Below are 18,850 nucleotides of genomic sequence, written 5' to 3' on the forward strand. Positions count from 1 at the left end.
CCTTTGGCTCGAGTCATGATCCCAGCGTCCGGGGGATCGAGTCCTGCATTGGGCTCCTTGCTCGGCGGGGAGCCTGCTTCTCTCTCTGCCTCTGCCCACCGCTCTGCCTGCTTGTGCACTCGCAAGCATGCGCACGCGCTCTCTCTTCTCTCTCTCTCTCTGACAAATAAATAAATAAATAAAATCTTAAAAAGAATACAACCCTCATTTCCTTACACTGTATAATTTCAAGCAAAAGTGATCTGCGGGTGTGTCTGACTAGTGACTCATTTTTTTTTTTTTTTAAGATTTTATTTATTTGACAGACAGAGATCACAAGTAGGCAGAGAGGCAGGCAGAGAAGAGGAGGAAGCGGGCTCCCTGCTGAACAGAGAGCCTGATGCGGGACTTGACCCCAGGACCCTGGGATCATGACCTGAGCTGAAGGCAGAGGCTTTAACCCACTGAGCCACCCAGGCACCCCTGACTAGTGGCTCTTAATATTATTTAAGATGCATCCATCTAGAAACAAGAGCATTGGCTAGTACATATACAGGAGAGGCCTGACTCACAATATGGGTATTTCTGCAAATATAGAAAGCTACTCAAAAACTGGGGGCTCCAAATATGACAAATATTCACTATAAGAGATTAAGATTAATATTGAAGATAAACAATTGTGCCATATATACTTAATTTATAAATACCCAAATATTGTGGGATTACGATGAAAATTTGCTTTTACTGATGTCCACTACTTTTTAAATTTTTTTAGTTTTTAATTTTATTATTTTTTAAAGATTTTATTTATTTGAGAGAGAGAGAGAGAGAACTCATGTGCAAGTGAAGTACGCATGAGTGGGGGCAGGTGGAGAATCTTGAGAACAATCCATGCTGAGTGCAAGCCCAACACAGGGCTCAAACTCATGACCCTGAGATCATGACCTGAGCTAAAACCAAGAGCCAGATGCTTAATCAACTGAGCCACCCAGGACCCTGAGTTTATTATTTTCATTCCAATGTTGTATTATATTCATACATACAATGTTGTATTAGATTCAGGTATACAACACAGTGATTCAATAATTCTATATATTCTCATTGCTCATCATGCTAAGTATCCCCATCACCTACCTATTTCACCCAAGCTCCCCAACCTCTACCTTTGGTAAATTACCAGTTTGTTCTCTATATTTAGATTAAATAATGAGAACAGAATTTGTGACCATGAACTTTCAATGTTTCATTATGACATCTTTATAATCAGAAGTGTTTAAAAATATTCAAACTCATCATTCCTAGGTTGAGAGCAGAAATTGACAAAAATCAAAGGAAACAAAAATGATAGACTGTCTTACAAGTGATTTTAGGTGTTACTATATTTTCTGTCAGAAATCAGTTACTCCTTTGGAGATCACACATAATTAGTCAAAGCTCAACCTCTATTAAGCTTCCCAATTTAGTCAAATTATTATAATCTCCATCTAGCTAAAGATATAAAGAGTGATGTCCCTATGTGTTTAATACAATTCAAAGAAATTTGCTCCAAAGCAATCAGGTTAGATTTCAAACAGAGTAGAGAATATAAAAACCAAATGCATTTCAGTATAGATGGTGACGGAAAGAGCCCACCTCACTTCAGGGGCAAAAAGAGACTGCGATCATGGGCCAGAGTCAGGAGTGATGGGACTGTTGCTCAGGCAGTGCCAAGAAATTCCTGGTAAGCTCAAGTGTTATCCCACCATACCACAATTAATTTTTGATATTAAGAAAGAAAGCTTGTCCTTCTTTTACTGAAAACTGAGTGCCTGGCAGGGCTGTGTTGGCACAATGGCTGTTATGTGCTTTCTACCCACCTCCTGGAATGCCTGAGCTTCCCACCTCAGAAGGCACCAATGGTTTGCCCATGCAAAGTCCATACCCTAAGCATGTGAGGACAGAGGAAAAAAAAAAAAAAAATCAACTCCGTAACTAAAGGACCAGAGCCCATTTCTGCCAACTTGTTGGGTAACCCAGAAGTCAGACAAGAGCCCCCAAATCACCACTGCCTCTACCACTGAAGTAACAAGATAAAAAATTAGTGACAGCTTGATGCCTTCCTGTGCTGTCTGAAGTCAAGATACAGGACTCTGGCACACAGTACTCCCAAGTATTGCTAATGGGTGTTCCCCTTTGACTAAGACAAGGGGATGCATTATTTCATCAGGTGTCTAATAATAAATCAAGATAATTAATTAGATGCCTTTCAGCAGCATACTATCCATAAATCTGATGTGTCCCTTCCTAAAGGTACCAAGAATAATCAAAGTGTAAAGTCTATGGCATAGAGACAAGCAGGACTCCTGGGAATATATTTTCCACAAGACTAGTTAAGGGTATACACTCTAAAAGCCATTAATGTACACAAGAACACACATATATAAGGATGTATATTGCAGCAATGATTCCATAAGTGAAAGGCTAAAAACAAATATAAACTTCTATCTAAACAGTTAAATAAAATGTAGTATACTTTGTAACAGGAATACTATAAAAGTTAAGGAAAAAAAAGATAGGTCTATATATACTAACAGTGGAAAAAAAATCAAGTTGCAAAATAAGCACTTTGTTTCATCATTTATGTTAACAAACATAAAATCACTGTATAGATAGATACATAAGTATGTAAAAACAGAAAAGGTCTGAAAGGTTACAACACCAACCTTATCAACAACAGAGCTATAAATTACTAAGATACTTACCAAAGAGGGAAAATGTACAAAGAACAAGCAGGAATAGTTAACCACAAAACATCATTTTACCTACTGAACTACGTAATGTCATTTTGACAAGTATAAAAGGAAACTATCAGTTTATTGTTGTAATTCATATAATTTTTCCAAGAGTTAGCAACGTTTATCAATAGCCATAAAAAGATGCATTCTTTTAAACACAGAATTAACCAGGAGTGCCTAGGTGGCTCAGTGAGTTGTGTCTGCCCTTGGTTCAGGGTGGGATCCCTGGGATTATCCCGCATCGGGCTCCCTGCTCAGGGGGGGAGTCTCCTTCTGCCCCTCCCCCAACTTGTATGTGTGCGTACTCTCTCTCAAATAAATAAATAAAATCTTTAAAAAATAAATAATAAAAAATGGAATTACCATATGATCCAGTAATTCCACTACTGGGTATCTACCCAAAGAAAAAGAAAACACTAATCTGAAAGATGTACTCTTATGTTTATTGCAGCATTACTTGCAATAGCCAAGATATGCAAGCAACCCAAGTGTCCATCCATAAATTAATGTTTAAAGAAGATGTGCTATATACACAATAGAATATTACTCAGCCATAAAAAAGTATAAGACCTTACTATCTGTGACAACATGGATGGACCTAGGGAATATAATGCTAAGTGAAATAAGACAAGCAAACAAAGATGAATACCATAAAATTTCACTTGTATGTGAAATTTAAGAAACAAAACAAACAGACAAAAGAAACGAATTCTTTTTTTTTTTAATTTTTATTTATTTATTTATTTTAATTTGTCAGAGAGAGAGAGAGAGAGAGAGAGTGAGCACAGGCAGACAGAGAGGCAGGCAGAGTCAGAGGGAGAAGCAGGCTCCCTGCCGAGCAAGGGGCCCGATGTGGGACTCGATCCCAGGACGCTGGGATCATGACCTGAACCAAAGGCAGCTGCTTAACCAACTGAGCCATCCAGGCGTCCCAAGAAACGAATTCTTAAATACAGAGAACAAACTAGTAGTTGCCGGAGGGAAGGTAGGTGGGAGGACAGGTGAAATGAAGGGGACTAAGAGTACATTTAATGTGATGAGCACGAAGTAATGTTAGAATTGCTGAATTATACCATACATCTGAAACTAACAAATCACTGTATGTTAATAATTCAATTAAAAAACACTGGAAAAAAAATAAACATTCTTTGATCTAGAAATGTACTTGCGAGAGCTACTCAAAATAAAGAGATATACAAAACTATGTAAGTACAAGGATGTTCACCACACTGATTTTGTAATAGTGAAAAATTAGCAACATCTAACTGCTATGGTCTAAATGTTTGTGTACCACCCTCCACCCAAATTCAAATGTTGAAATCCTAAAGCCAATGTGATGGATTTGGAAGGTGGGGCTTTGCGGAAATGCTAAGTCAGAAGACTGAAGCCCTCATGAATGAGTTAGTGCTCTTCTAAAAGAGATCCCAGTCCCTAGCCCTTTCCACCATTGAAGACATTGGCAAAAAGGCACTATGAACCAGAAAGCCGTTACCAACTACCAAATCTGCTGGCTCCATAATCCTGGACTTGCCAGAATTAAATTTCTGAGTTTATACGCTACCTGGTCCGTGATATTGTTTGAGTAGCCTAAGTGGACTAAGACACCAACCACAGAGGATTTTTCAGTAACTATAGTCCAGCCATATAAAGACTATCCCAGAGCCTTAAAAGAAGACTGTATATAAAACTGGTGAAATCTGAGTAAGTTCTGTGGGTTGTACCAACATCAATCTGCTAGTCTTTTATAACATACTACAGTTATGGCAAGGTGTTACTACTGTGGGAAACTGGGCAAGAAGGTACATGACACCACCCTGTATATTTTTTTTGGCAACTTGTGAATCCATAATATTTCAAAATAAAATTTGTATAAATGGGGGAAAATACTGTAGAAGGCATTGAAAGTATTCATGGAAATCTGGGAAAAAAGCAAGTTGCTACCTTATTAGAAATTATGAATTTTGTGAAATAATGCACAAGCAGAAAAAAGACTGGAGAGACTATCAAAAATCAGTTTATGACTGGTTATCTCAGAGCAGTAGCATCTTTATTTTCATTTTTATACTTTTATTTTCATACAATTAACATCAATTGCATTTACGAACATTTAAGATCCAAATTAAAAGACCTATCGGGGCACCTGGGTGGCTCAGTGGGTTAAAGCCTCTGCCTTCGGCTCAGGTCATGGTCTCAAGAGTCCTGGGATCGAGCCCCGCATTGGGCTCTCTGCTCGGCGGGGAGCCTGCTTCCCCCCTCTCTCTGCCTGCCTCTATGCCTATGTGTCATCTCGCTCTCTCTGTCAAATAAATAAAATCTTTAAAAGAAATAAATAAAAATAAAAGACCTATCAACTGGGAAAATCATTCCAGGCAAGTGACACAAAAGACTACCATCTTTTAAGCACAAACAAGCAAAAAGTCAATTCTCAGTTAATAAACATAGAGAAATGTTCGATCACACTAGTCACTGAAGAAATGCAAAATAAATTATATCATTTTAACCAAATGGTAAACTTTTACAAATTAGAATGCTGGATGCGGACAAAGACGCAGTAAACTGGACAACAGTAAAAACTGTCCTAACACTTTTGGAAAGCAATCTGTCAATACTGATGTTGATATGAGTTACTTTTCAAATGTTCACTCTTTGACCTACTGCAGTGAACTTTAACCTAAAAGCTTTATACAAGAGTGTCCTATATTGAATTGCTCCACATAAAGAAAATTTGGAAACCGAAACGCCCAAAAAAAAAAGTTGTTTTTCTTTGACAAATAGTCTTTAAAATGACACATTAATGAATCTGACAAGACAGTTTAACTACAACAAAGGCTTATCTTCCTCATTTAAATTCTCAATTACCATGTTTGATTCATTTGTTTAGGATTTAGTAATGAATTCCATCAAAATCCTTATCTCTTCCACAGTACTAGAAGTAAGCCCCTAAGGCTACAGTTACATAAAACATGTTAAAGGATGTAAACTGTCCAAGTGCACTCTAAAACTCTCTGCCAAAACCACCACAAAAATATCCAAACTGTCAGTCCACAAAACTGAGAGATCAATCACCACCTCTATCTAAGCAATAGATGTCATCACCAAATAGGCCAAAAGCAGTCTTTATTATTGGTCCATTTTATGCCAGTTTCTATGTGGGGAGTGAATAAATGAAAGGAAAAAAGAAAGATCAAATTCTTGGCAAAACGATACCCTCCGGTCATTAAAGACAGCAGTTTTAAGGTAACAGAACAGAGTCAGGAAAAAGTCATCATGAATATGGTGAAACTATCTCTTCAGTCATATCCAACCATTTGTTTTACTTACCTATTTACAATCAGAAATAGACATCCCAAGCCACTTAACCCTACAAATGCTGAAAAACAAAGTGTATAGATTGATTAAAGTTATTTGCCTCATGGCAAATCAATCATCCAGGTTTAATTTTTCCATCTCCAATATTGAGAGAACCACCAAATTACAAGTAATTATTATTAAAAAAAAAAAAAGACACAAAACAAACACCTGTCATTTCATCTAGGATAAAACTTTAGGGTTCTGGGGCGCCTGGGTGGCTCAGTGGGTTAAGCCGCTGCCTTCGGCTCAGGTCATGATCTCAGGGTCCTGGGATCGAGTCCCGCATCGGGCTCTCTGCTCAGCGGGGAGCCTGCTTCTCTCTCTCTCTCTGCCTGCCTCTCTGTCTACTTGTGATCTCTCTCTGTCAAATAAATAAATAAAATCTTAAAAAAAAAAAAAAAACTTTAGGGTTCTACTAGACCATGCTTACGGGTATTTCATGGACAACAAAAATGAAAATTAAACTGGGAAATTTTCACCATTCTGACAGAGAAGAATAACACCTAACATTTATGGAACGCTTAATTCACCTTCATAACAACTTCAGTTAAATACGACCATCATCCATATTCTGCAGATAAGAAAAATGTTACTTTAGGGGAGCCTGGCTGGCACGGTTGGTGGAGCATGTGCTGATCTTGGGATTGTTGAGTTCCAGCCACGATGGGTGTAGAGATTACCTAAAATCTTAAGCCCCGCCCCCCCAAAAAAGTTACTTACCCCAAGGTCATGTGCCCAATGTTGCAAAACTAATAAGGCAGAGGCAGGATTTGAATCTAGGCAGAAGGAACGGTCTGCCGATACATTTTTACAGTGGTTCTTAACCACTACACTACAGTTACCTTAGAAAAAAGTTTTAAGACAACTAGTTATTTTTAAAAATATATAAAAGACAACCAGTTATATGCCATTTAAGGAATACTATAAATCTCCTCACCAAGCCAAATGGTCCCTGGCTCAGTTCTGTCCAGAGTGACTAATAATCCAGAAAAAAAATGGATATGCCACCAGATAACTAGGGTCCTCAGAGCAGAAGTCAATTCAGCTCTGCACTGATTTCTATCTCAGGGCCAAAGTAGTTTTCTATCCTAGGGCCATAGTTAATTTTCAATTAAATAAAAAAGATAATATTCATGGCAGTTTAGCAATAAAATTACCCTCTATCACAAGCACTTATCTTTAGCTGAGTTATTTTGTCAGCAAGCTCCACAACGGCAATGACCTTATGTATGGTTTACTGCTCCCTAGCACCTTGAATAGGGACTGGCACACAGGAGGCCACCAAATAACATTTGTTAAATGAATCAAGGAATGAACAAATGCTTTATGAGTGTTTCTCAGGCTTTACTGTGCATAAGAATCATCTAGGGATCTTGCTAAAATGCAGATTCTGATTCAGCAGTTCAGGGACAGGGGCTGAGACTAAGAAGCCCTTGGGTAACTAAGTTTGCTGCTGGTCTATGGCTCACACTTTTCAGTAGCAAGGTAATTGGACCCCCGAGGTCATTTCCCCCAATCTCTTCAAGGAGTCAAGAATCAGGATTCACTTACTCTCTACGTAAGAAAACCTGAAGTTTATTCGTCAATAAAGCTATTACTACCGATCCTCTGATATCAGAAGGAAAGACTTATCTCCCCAAATTGTCACTATACCTCAGTCAGATGGCATCTATTAACTGTTCAAAAACAAAACAGGCTTCCATAGACTAGTGGCTTAGCTTTTTTTTGGCGGGGGGGCAGCATCAAAGATTACTCTGAAAATATAATCAGAACTACAGAGTTCTCCCCAAAAAGTTCTATAGGAGATTCATGGACCCCCTTATTAAGACCAAGATCTTGTATTTACCATTTAAATAATTTAAATAGTCCTCAACATACTGAGTCATTTTACTCCAAACTGTCATCTGATAAAACCAACAGCTAACCATACAAATCAAATTTTTTTTAAAATTCCAATATTAAATATGATCAACATTAAATAAATATTAAATACAATCAATATTAAATACAAAAATAATCCTTTTCAGAAATGTGTATAGTCAAGTCAGCAGTTATTTTCAAATAAAAATGACCAGAAAACTAAGATGAGACTTATCTTTCCCCAGTGTATATGAAAGCTGCAGCTCACGTGTAGTGCTTATTATGCACCAAATACTACTTGAAGTACTTTACGTTAACTGTCAATCTTCTTAACAACCTTATGTGACCTATTAATACTATCCTCAAGTTATTAGTATTATCCTCAATTTATACATAAGAAAATTGAGAAAGAGGCGAAACAACTTGCTACAGGTCATACAAATAGAAAGAGGCTGAGCCTGAACAGTAGCCTTGTACTTGTTTTTAACCACGCTTTTGTGCAACCCTGTATATAAATGTATCTTATAATTATTACTCTTATCACTGCCCCCATTTTTCTCCTTCACCTAACTCAAAAGGCTAGAATAATCCCACATATCTTTTACCTTGCTTTACTGCAAACTTTTGTAAATCCTACAAATTTAATTTCTCATAGCTAATTCAACAACAAATATTTTAGTACCAACTTATGTGCACTGTTAGTGATATGGGGAAAAGTACTGCCAGTAAGCATACAGTCTCTTCTAAAGAATTAAAAATAATCATACAAATCAGGATATTTTTTTTTAAAGATTTTACTTATTTGACAGACAGAGATCACAAGCAGACAGAGAGGCAGGCAGAGAGAGAGAGGGAAGCAGGCTCCCCGATGAGCAGAGAGCCCAATGCGGGACTCGATCCCAGGACCCTGAGATCATGACCCGAGCCGAAGGCAGCGGCTTAACCCACTGAGCCACCCAGGCACCCAAATCAGGATATTTTTGAACATGAAACAGGATGGGACATCTATTCCAAAAAATAGGTGTACACTGTAACTATCTAGGACAAAATGGGAGGAATGATCACACTAACCTATTTCGCAGTTTGCAGTATCTAGTGCCATGAAGTACTGGCCACCTATGTACAACACAAACCCTGGATTACTCCTGAATTTCTGTTTTGACACAGAAAAGCTTTTCTCTTCCCTCAATAGTATATAAACTAAACAAAACTTAACTTTTCATCCTTGGAGTCTGGCTTTAAGTCTACAGTTCATTCTCTACCCCTAGTAATATTCATCTAAAGTATTCCTCTGGAAGGGAACGAAGGGAAGCGAGAAGGAAGGAAAGGAAGGAAGCGAAGGAGGGAAGGATGAAAGATCCAATGAACTCCTCTGTCTTTGGTTTAGAGTCAGTCATTTATAAATACAGAGATATTTTCTGAACCAAAGTTTGGCTCAAATGTTTGGGTCTATTACAAGAAACAGACAAGAGAAGACACATGAGTACGTGATACTCAAGTTTCTTTTTCTTACATATACCTATACTTGCATATTAGAAAAAATTTTCTTCACAAAAGAGGAAATATAAATCATCTACTTGCATCTTGTCATTTGTATTCCTTTAAATCTTGTATATAAATATGTCTGTATTTGAACACACTGCAATCTTCATTCCTGTTTTGTAAGTTTTATTTGCCCAATTAAAAGTATACTCTTCAGCTATAAAAATTTTAAAATAAGGTAATTATCCAGTTTGGCTTATTCAGAATCAGGGTTAATTAGTAACAAGACTCAGATTAGAACTCGAAAAGGCATACTTCTCTCTTTTTTTGAAAGGTATTTATCTCTTAAATCAGTGCTGTCTCACAGCAGTTTTTGCAATTACCAGTGCCATTATGATGTAGTTTTAATAATTTTTCCAAAAATGTTCAACAAATCATAAGGCATAAAGTAATAATTTTGGAAAGTTACTATTTATATACTGGAGAATTTACAACACAAAAGAGTTGCTATGATGATCAAATGATAGTTGTCAGCTAAGCTCTTCGCTAGACTATGTTAAAATGCTCAATACATAAACATCATAAACAGCATTAACATCATGAACACAAACTTTGTCAAAAGAAATTATTATTGCCAAATTACAGATAGGAACTTGACGTTCCAAAAAGCTGTCAATTGTCTAAAGTCATACAACTAACATTTGAACCCAGGATTCCAAAATCCTTGCAGAAAATTACAGTGCATAATGCAAAAGTTTATTATGTTATCAAGACTGGAAACCTTCCTCAAGAACTAAACATTAAAGAAAACAAAATTTAAGCAAAATATAGAATATAGGAACAATAAAGTAAAATGCTATGAACACCATCAGAGCTGAAGAGTCATTTTCCATTTTCACTTAAGGACTTCAGAGAGGTTTAAAATTTTTTAATGACTTCACAGGATTATAGTTTCTCAACTTCCTCTACTTTCCACTCCTCTGCAATATAGACTCAGACCCCAATTCAACTACAGGGTCAAAAATCTCTTCTTAAGCTTCCAGGTAGGAAACCAAAATTACAGATTTGAAGTGTTCATGACTACTGTCAAGGATCATTTCCATTAGCTGGGAAGTAATATGGAAGTAATACGGAGCTGGCTGACAACAAACCCAAACTGATACAAAATAACTGAATATCAATATTCCTAGCTTCTGGTTTTTCAGAAAACTGTAAACCAGTTCACTGTAATTTGAAGCACCAAAAGGTACTTTTACATCTTTACGTTCATTTCTAAGCATTTTATTCTTCTTTTCACATTTAAAAGATAATTCCTACTTCATTCTCAGTCCATTGTATCTGAAAGTATTTCTACTTGAAAATATTTTTATTCATTTTTAAGTTCTGCATCTACCTCCAATAAATATTCCAAAATCAAATTGCTCAGAAACCACTATTCACTTATTTATAATTTCTCTTGGCAATCATTTCACAATTTGTTTAGGCACTTTCTTCTTCTAAGTCATTTAAAAAAAAAATCATAGTCAGTGGCATCTAATAACTTTTTATAAATAAATTATTTAAATTAATGGGAAAAACCAGTACTGTATTTGGAGTTAAAGGCACGATGTTATGATTACTACAATATAAAATAAATGATTTCAGATTCTAAGCTTCATCTAAAATTTAAAATGTTATTACCTAAAAAAGCAGAACACTTTAGAAGTCAGATAAATTACTTCAAAAATTATGTAAGAGCTGGGGAAACAAGGGAATGGGCAGTTACTGTTTAATGCATATCATACAGTTTCAGTTTTGCAAGATGAAGAGTTCTGGATGTGAATAGTGGTGACACTGCAAAACAATGTAAAAGTACTTAATAACCCTGAACTATACACTTAAAATTGGTTAAGATCATTAAATTTTATGTTATCTGTATTTTAAATAATTAAAGGTTTAAAAGTCATCTAAGAGTTATTATAGAGTGCATAAAAGTCATTTTTACCTAAATAAGTAGTTACAGCTATTCATTTTCAGGGAAAAACTCTAGAGACAGAAACCCAATTAAAACATGGCCAAACAACTAAAGCAGACATAACTACTAAAAATATTAAAGGGGGGAAATGATCTGAAAAAACAAACAAAAATGCTAGTAATCACAAAAAATCATTAAAAAAAAAAGTGTAAGCTGTTATTTAAGTAATTTGTTAGTAGAAAGCACAATGCTGTTTTGAACTTACAGAATGTGTTTTAAGGGAATTTATGTTGGTACATGTCTGACAACTTTGTGAATTATCCAAACATTTTTCCCTCTTCACAGAGAGCCAGATATTGTATATGTCCCCTTCAAAACAGTGAGAAAAAAAACCCAATAAACTACTTAAATCAATAGAGCCCTTTGTCTGCAAGACTAAGTTAAAAAAGTTACATCTCACTATTACTTAAAATAGGATTCCCTGTCTGCCTGTAGCTTCCTATTGCAGTATAGCTAGGTAGCAGAGTTCTAATTCCAACTTTAATATTCACTAGCTGTGGGGAAGTTTCTTAAATTCTATGCTGTAGTTTATCTCTAAAATGGAGATAATAATTCTACCTATCTCACAGATAGGATTGAGTAGATGTATATATATGAACACATGAAAAAACTCTGTGTGTTTTGTACTTACTATACAAAAATGCTTCACACACAGTAAGTACAATATACAGGTATACCACTATTATTATAGCACCATTACCGTTACTATTATCTGTCCCATTCATTCCAGTTATAAACGAAAAGCTAGGGTCTTACCAGAAAAACACACACAAGTAAAAGATTTTGAATACAACTACAAAGGGCTCAGATTCCAGATTAGAGAAGCCCAACCAAAGATGATCCGCAAGCAACTTGGTTTATAGAAAAGTGGTTCTTAACCTTGTGCCATGGACTTCTTTAGCAGTACAAGTAATCTACAGATCTCTTCTCAGAATGTTTTTAAAATGCACAGGGGGCGTCTAGGTGGCTCAGCCGGTTAAGCAACTGCCTTCAGCTCAGGTCAAGATCCCAGAGTCCTGGGACTGAGCCCCAGATAGGCCTCCCTGCTCAACAGAGAGCCTGCTTCTCCCTCTCCCTCTGATGCTCCTTCTGCTTCTGCTCTCATTTGCACTCTCTAGCAAATAAATAAATAGATTTTTATTAAAAGCCTGTAATATGTGAAAATATTTCTCTTGTTGAATCCATTGCAATTTCAAGAATTTTCAGTTCTCTTCAATTCTAGATTTTAATTAGAAGCTAGTCAAAATAAACAGGGAAATTTTTTTCCCTCAATGAAGTTCACAGACTTCCTCAATTCTAACCAGAAACCCAGATTAAGAATCCTTGGCTTAGGGGAAAGTACAAAATAAGTTCTGGAGCCAGAGACCTGTGTTGTAGACGCAAGACTTCAGACTTTAGCCACCACATTATTTGCACCTGAGTGACCTCAGGCATCAAACTGAGCTGTGGTTCACTCATTTAGAGTAATTTCTAAATCCTACAGGTTATTCCTATAGTTTTAAGGATCAAATATTAGTTAACAAAATGCCACATGACCAGTGTGTGGTTGTTTTTTTTTTTTTTTAACTGCTTTTAATACCATATATTTGGCTCCAAACACGTAGTCAGATTGTTAATTTTCAGTAACTCATTATAGGAGAAAAGTTAAAATATACTGATTCACAAAGAAAATGATTAGTGGAAATATTAACAGTTTAATAAGAGCCATGATTTGGCACTAGAATAACCTATATCTAGTGCCTTTCTGCTCAGTATCTATCTGCTCAGCAGGGAGCCTGCTTCCTCCTCTCTCTCTGCCTGCCTCTCTGCCTACTTGTGATCTCTGTCAGATAAATAAATAAAATATTAAAAAAAAAAGAAAATGTTAACAATTCCACTACTTTACTTCTAAGTTCCTTAACCTCTTCCGCTCAGTTTTCTCATCTGTAAAACATTGCAATGTTGTTTCACAAACCAGAGAGGATCTAGCTTAAACACTCAATAAATGGAGCGATTATTAAAGTTCACATTTTAACAAAGCCAAAGGAAATCAACTGGGAACTCAAAAGTTTATTTTGGAATTCATGTTAATATAAATAAAATTTCACATTCTCTTGCCCAGCAAAACACATACACACTTAAAACCTGAAGCATTTGCATGGCATAACGTTCCTAATACAAACTGGCACTGTTTAAAATCGTATCTGATTTCTTATCCTGCCGAAAAAAACCTACAATGAAGATAAAAAATGGTAAACAGAATGGGCTCAGTAATCTCAAATCTCTTCATGATTTACTTGGGAGTGTTCCAAGTGAATGTTTATTACCAATGCCGGACATACTCTAAGGTAGCTGCGTCTCTTTAAAACCCAATTTAAAGATCTCAAATTTATCAGCTACACAGTCGGTTAGATTAAAAAAAAAATTAAAAGCATGAATTTACTTTATGTCGGAATATTACGGAGTAAAATCCATCACCCCCTCCGAGAGAGTGAAAAAACAGCCATAGACTGGCCCTGGCTTCTCGATCCATTATACAACCTGTAAATTCCTTCCCTCATTGAAAAGATTCTTTTTATGGGCATAGTTAACAAGTGCCAAGTTGCGAAGTTGCAGCTTTGCTGGTTTGACGTTTTCACAATGCAAGAACAATATGATCTGGAATCTACTCAAAGCATTAGCCAGGCAGTCAGCTGATGCTCACTGCACACAAGAGAAATAAGAGAAATTAAACCTCGTATTTCTCTAAATCAGGTATCCACTACCTTTAAAACTGAAATAGGCCAGCAGCGGGCGTCCCAGTTAAAATAAAAGTATTTCTATTGTTAAATAACATTAAAAAAAAAAAAGCCGGCTTTCCTCGGACTAGGTTTCTCTCATTCTTGGAATTTTCCTCCTATAAGGGCTTTTATGCGTCCATAAAGCCAAACCCTCATCGCGGAGCCACTGCCAGAGTAACTTTTACAAAAGGTCAAAGCGGTGCCTTTCAAGGCTTCCAAAGCCTACTGGCGTCTCCTCCGTTCACAGTAATTCGCTTTCCACCCACAGAACGTTCCAGAGACTTACGGACGGGGATCAAACAAAATTTGGTGGGGGCTGCTAAAAAGCAGCTTTCAACTTTCTCTTCAACATACTTATACCCAATTTCACCTTCCTCCCTCCGCGGCCCCACATGTTGCTTGCTTCCCTCCCAGAGGGCCGCGCGAGACCTCACTTCTCCACCACCCCCCACCCCCGCCAACGCGCCCACCTGATTACCCTTTTCTCCGTAGACTCCGCCCCCGTCCTGCTGCCCTCCCCCACACCCCGGCCTGTTTGCCTCCTCTAGGAGGTCCATATGGGACACTTTCCCCTTCCTCTGATTCTCACCTCATACCAGACAAGCCTGGATTCTCCACCTTCAATTCTCCCCCACTACGGCCCTCACTACCCAGAGCTTCCTAAAGTGTTGCGAGAGCGCAGAGTGGAGCCGCAGGCCTGCACGGCCCAGGTGCTGTGTCAGCCTATCTGCCGGTTCCGCGGCGTGTACGGCCTGGAAAGTCACATGGCGGTGGAACCGGCCGGTGCCTCCGCACTCCTGCTCTCCTCACAGCAGGACGACATTACCAAGTCCACTCACCTCCACGAAGAGCAACATGTCTTCCTCCGCTCGGCCCAGTCGTTCTCGCCGCCGCGACTCCAACGGGCTTACAGGCCCGAGCCCCAAACGCTAGGATAAGGACACTCGCCTGGCCCCTCCACCCGGCAGTGGACCCGGCTCCTCCCCCGCCGTCAGCCGCTGCGGCCTGACCCGCCCAGTCCCACCTCCCTTGAAAGAGCAACCGCTTCCGGTTCCAGAGAAAAATTGCTTCCGGGAGAAGAGAAACCCCTCGGCGCGCTCAACTTTCACGCTACCTTTTCCAGCGGCAGCATGGGAGGTACTATCGTCAGTCGTGGGGGGAGGGAAGCGATCAGAGGAAAGCACCATTCTGTACCACGGGGGTGTGTACAGATCTTATTGACGCATTTTATCCCTCGTCAAGCGGAGGGATACCGCTACTGTAACTACGCAGTTTTCGTAGTTCAAAATCTAGATCTGATGAAAAGCCGAGCTTGTGTGGAGTGTACTGGCAGACGCCCAATCCTTCCGAAAAGAAGGTGGCTCGAAGAAAAAAAGTAGGGGAAAAAAAAGAAAAAAGCAGCAGTAATAGTAAATATATTAATAGCAGCTGCTGTGTATGAAATGCTTAGTATGTGCCTTACTATGTGCCTGGCATTATTCTAAGTATTTTATGAGAATTAATCTTTTAAAAACCTTATACAATAGATAGTATCCCCATTTTACAGTTGAAGGAACCCTCTCAGAGAGCGGGTTTCCCTTAGAAACGCCTTTAAAGAACTTTGCTCTATGTTCAGGTAGATCAGGTAGATCAGGTAGCCACATCCATGCTACTTAATACTTAGTATGGAAAGCCTCTTCACTGATGTTCTGTCACTGTCACTTCAAATGAAGTACAATAAAAATTTTTTTTTTAAATGGTCTTTATACTTTTCTTTTAGATGATCCAAATTCTTTATTATCTTCAGGAATACCTAGTAAGCTTTATTCTTCCCTATCAATCCCACTTCTGTATCTTAGGTCCGACACTTAATCTTTTGAAATAATTATGTCTTGATCTTTTCCACTGATTTTTCCCATGCTATTATTTAAAAAATCTTTCTAAATTAAAGGTTTCATTTTCACCAAACTGTTGTTTTCAAGACTTACCATTCCGATCCCATGTAATCTCCCTTACTTTATCTCTAATGAATCTACTCACTTTTTCACTTGAATACCAAAGTAGTTTCTCCATCGAATTCCGTATTTTTGTATTCCATCCTCTCCCAAATCTGATCCACAGTAAACTAAGCATTATTTCATCTCAATTAAACCAATCTTAACTTTCCCCTGAAAGATAAACTCAACACTCACCTCCAAAGCCATGGCTCAAGGTGTCTTCACTATCTGGAATGCCTTCATTTGTCAATCAACCTTCTCTCGCCATAGGGTTTTCCCAAAGACAATGCTCCCCACAGATTTCTTCTTCATGTCCCTTATTATCCCTTGAATATTCTGTCTTAAATTATTTTCTTTTTCTTTTTCGTTTTTTACTTTCTTCACCGGTATCGTATATTCTTCACATTCTAGGATAATGGTGGCCACATAGTAGTATCTCTCAACAAGTGCTTACCAAATTGAAAGGGAAGGAGGGAGCTTTTAAATTTTGCTTTAAAAAGCCTTCACTTCCAGTTGCTGATGAGGTCCATGCTGCATAAAAAATATGAGAGAGGGAGAGAGCACAATAATGCTAAATTAGTTTAGTTGACAAGCATGTAGGCTGCTTTATGAATGCCTACTGGGATAAGCAATGTAAAAAAAAAATCAAGAGAAATGAAAGTTATTTAAGGATCTCACAATCTAATATCAACAAAGTACTTAACGAATTAATTGATAAGTTCAAGAAATGCTGGATAATGATGAATATTTTAGTCAAACTTAAACATTTACCAAAATACTTATTTGCAGTCCTTTCAGAAACATTTTTAACTTCCTTGAATGGACTTAAATGTGACTTAAAGGAAAGGAGGGAGTAATTTTTGTGACTGGGTGTTAGGGGAGGCAATCTAACAATAAAAGAAAGTATTCTGGGGCTTAGAAAGTTTCCATAGAATTGAGTCTGAAATGATAATAAATATCCAAATTTTAGAAAATTTCTGAGGAGGAACTGAGGAAGAATATGTCAAATGTTTAAAACAAACAAACAAAATCCCTAAAACACAGCCTCTGGTTTTGAGAAGTTCACCAACTAATGGACAGAGACAAATAATAGTTACATTCCAAAGAGATAAGTACTATAATAGAAAGTTTACAAAGTATTTGGGAACACAGAGGAGGGGGTAACTTAGACAATGGGATATTAGAAGGGGGAATATTTGCTCTCTTTATATTGATTCATTTCTTAAAAGACAACTACTTTATGTTTCCCTGTCTCCCATTCTCTGAAGGACTGAAATATGTAAATTGTTTAACTTTACAAGTTGATAGCAAGGACGCAACCTAGGACAAAATTTACAATAAGAATTCAACATACAAAGTTCTTGTAGAGAAATTAAATTATATATCCATAATTTGTATAAAGTCTAAGATCTATAAAATGATATATAGTTTATGAATATTTCCACCTGTAGTAAAACTATATAAGCAGAGACTAGTCATAAGTACATCAAATTCATGACTGTCAATGTCTCTGTAAAGGGACAGAGGGGGAGGAAGGAGTCTAGGGAGAATACCAAAAGGGACTCCCAACTTTATCTCTAATGCTTTATTTAAAAATTTCTGAAGCAGGGGTGCGTGGGTGGCCCAGTCGGTTAAATGACTGCCTTTGGATCGGGTCATGATCCTGGGATCCTGGGATCCTGGGATTAAGCCCTACAGGGGGTGTCCCTGCTTACTGGGGAGTCAGCACTTCCCTCTCTCTCTGACCCTCCCCCCTGCTCATGCTCTCTCTTTCAAATGAATACATTTAAAAAAAAATCTTAAAAAAATTTTCTGAAGCAAATACAACAAAATGTTAATATTTGTTCATTCTATATGATAGGCACATGGCTATTTGTTATATTTATTTCTGTACTGTTTCATATTTTTTTAATAAATAAAAAAGCTACACAGCTAACAAAACTACCCTGTCTTTTAATTACTCCTTTGTCCTAAATCCTTTCACCTCCTCTGCTATCAAAGGAGCTGCCCAGAGTACTCCTCTCAGTTACAAAGCAGCGTCCAATGCTCTTTTCATTTTCTCCGGCCAGCTATGGAATTTCAGAAACTTCTTCAGTCACATTCCTTGGAAAAATGAATAACTAGGCAGTGCAGAGAGTATGACCTTCAGCCAAATAATAGCTTCCAAATTATTACATGTCTAGGACAAGCTGAGGGGCAGCTGAGGATGTTGTAACACAACTAGTCCACTACAGGTTTAAAAATTCTTAAGCAAAACCTCAGGAAGAGAGAAGAATCAGGAGTTACATTTGATATACTGGATCTTGAATTCTAACACCTAGATTTTACGCTTATTTAAGCAAGGGTATATCTTCTATTTCCTTTAGTGTTCTGTTCCAGTTGTCTTTTCCTACCCTCCCTCCCCCCTACCATGACAGCATATAGATAGAATGCCTAGTTCTCCGCATATAGTAAGCACTCTAGAAATGTTTGAGTCATTGATGTCATGATGGATTTACTATGACATCACCAGGACTGGAATACCATGGTTAGCAACAAATTAGGGTAAACCACAACCTGTGGGAGCAGGAAAGACCTAGCTTCCTCGTGGACACCTTTATTAGCATTTGCCTATATTTGGTGAAAAAAGAAGAAATAAAAGAAAATCACTAACTT

General features: G+C 37.6%; 1 protein-coding gene across 4 annotated transcripts in view; it reads right to left on the reverse strand.

The window, feature by feature from the left end:
- The window catches only part of LARP4 (La ribonucleoprotein 4), an 88,104-nt gene extending 71,552 nt beyond the window's left edge, over positions 1-16,552 (reverse strand). For 2 of the 4 annotated variants that reach the window (XM_032876813.1, XM_032876812.1), the window contains exon 1: positions 15,059-15,181. In XM_032876813.1, the coding sequence (XP_032732704.1) occupies positions 15,059-15,076 (18 nt within the window). In that variant the 5' untranslated portion in view covers positions 15,077-15,181. Of the gene's footprint in view, positions 1-14,808; positions 14,978-15,058; positions 15,182-16,390 lie in introns of those variants that run through there. The other 2 variants (XM_032876814.1, XM_032876816.1) reach the window with 2 other exon arrangements.
- Positions 16,553-18,850: the final 2,298 nt, after the last annotated feature.

The sequence above is a fragment of the Lontra canadensis genome, unplaced genomic scaffold (genome assembly GCF_010015895.1).
Source record: "Lontra canadensis isolate GAN:19392208 unplaced genomic scaffold, GSC_riverotter_1.0 scaffold59, whole genome shotgun sequence".
NCBI classification, from domain to species: Eukaryota; Metazoa; Chordata; class Mammalia; order Carnivora; family Mustelidae; genus Lontra; species Lontra canadensis.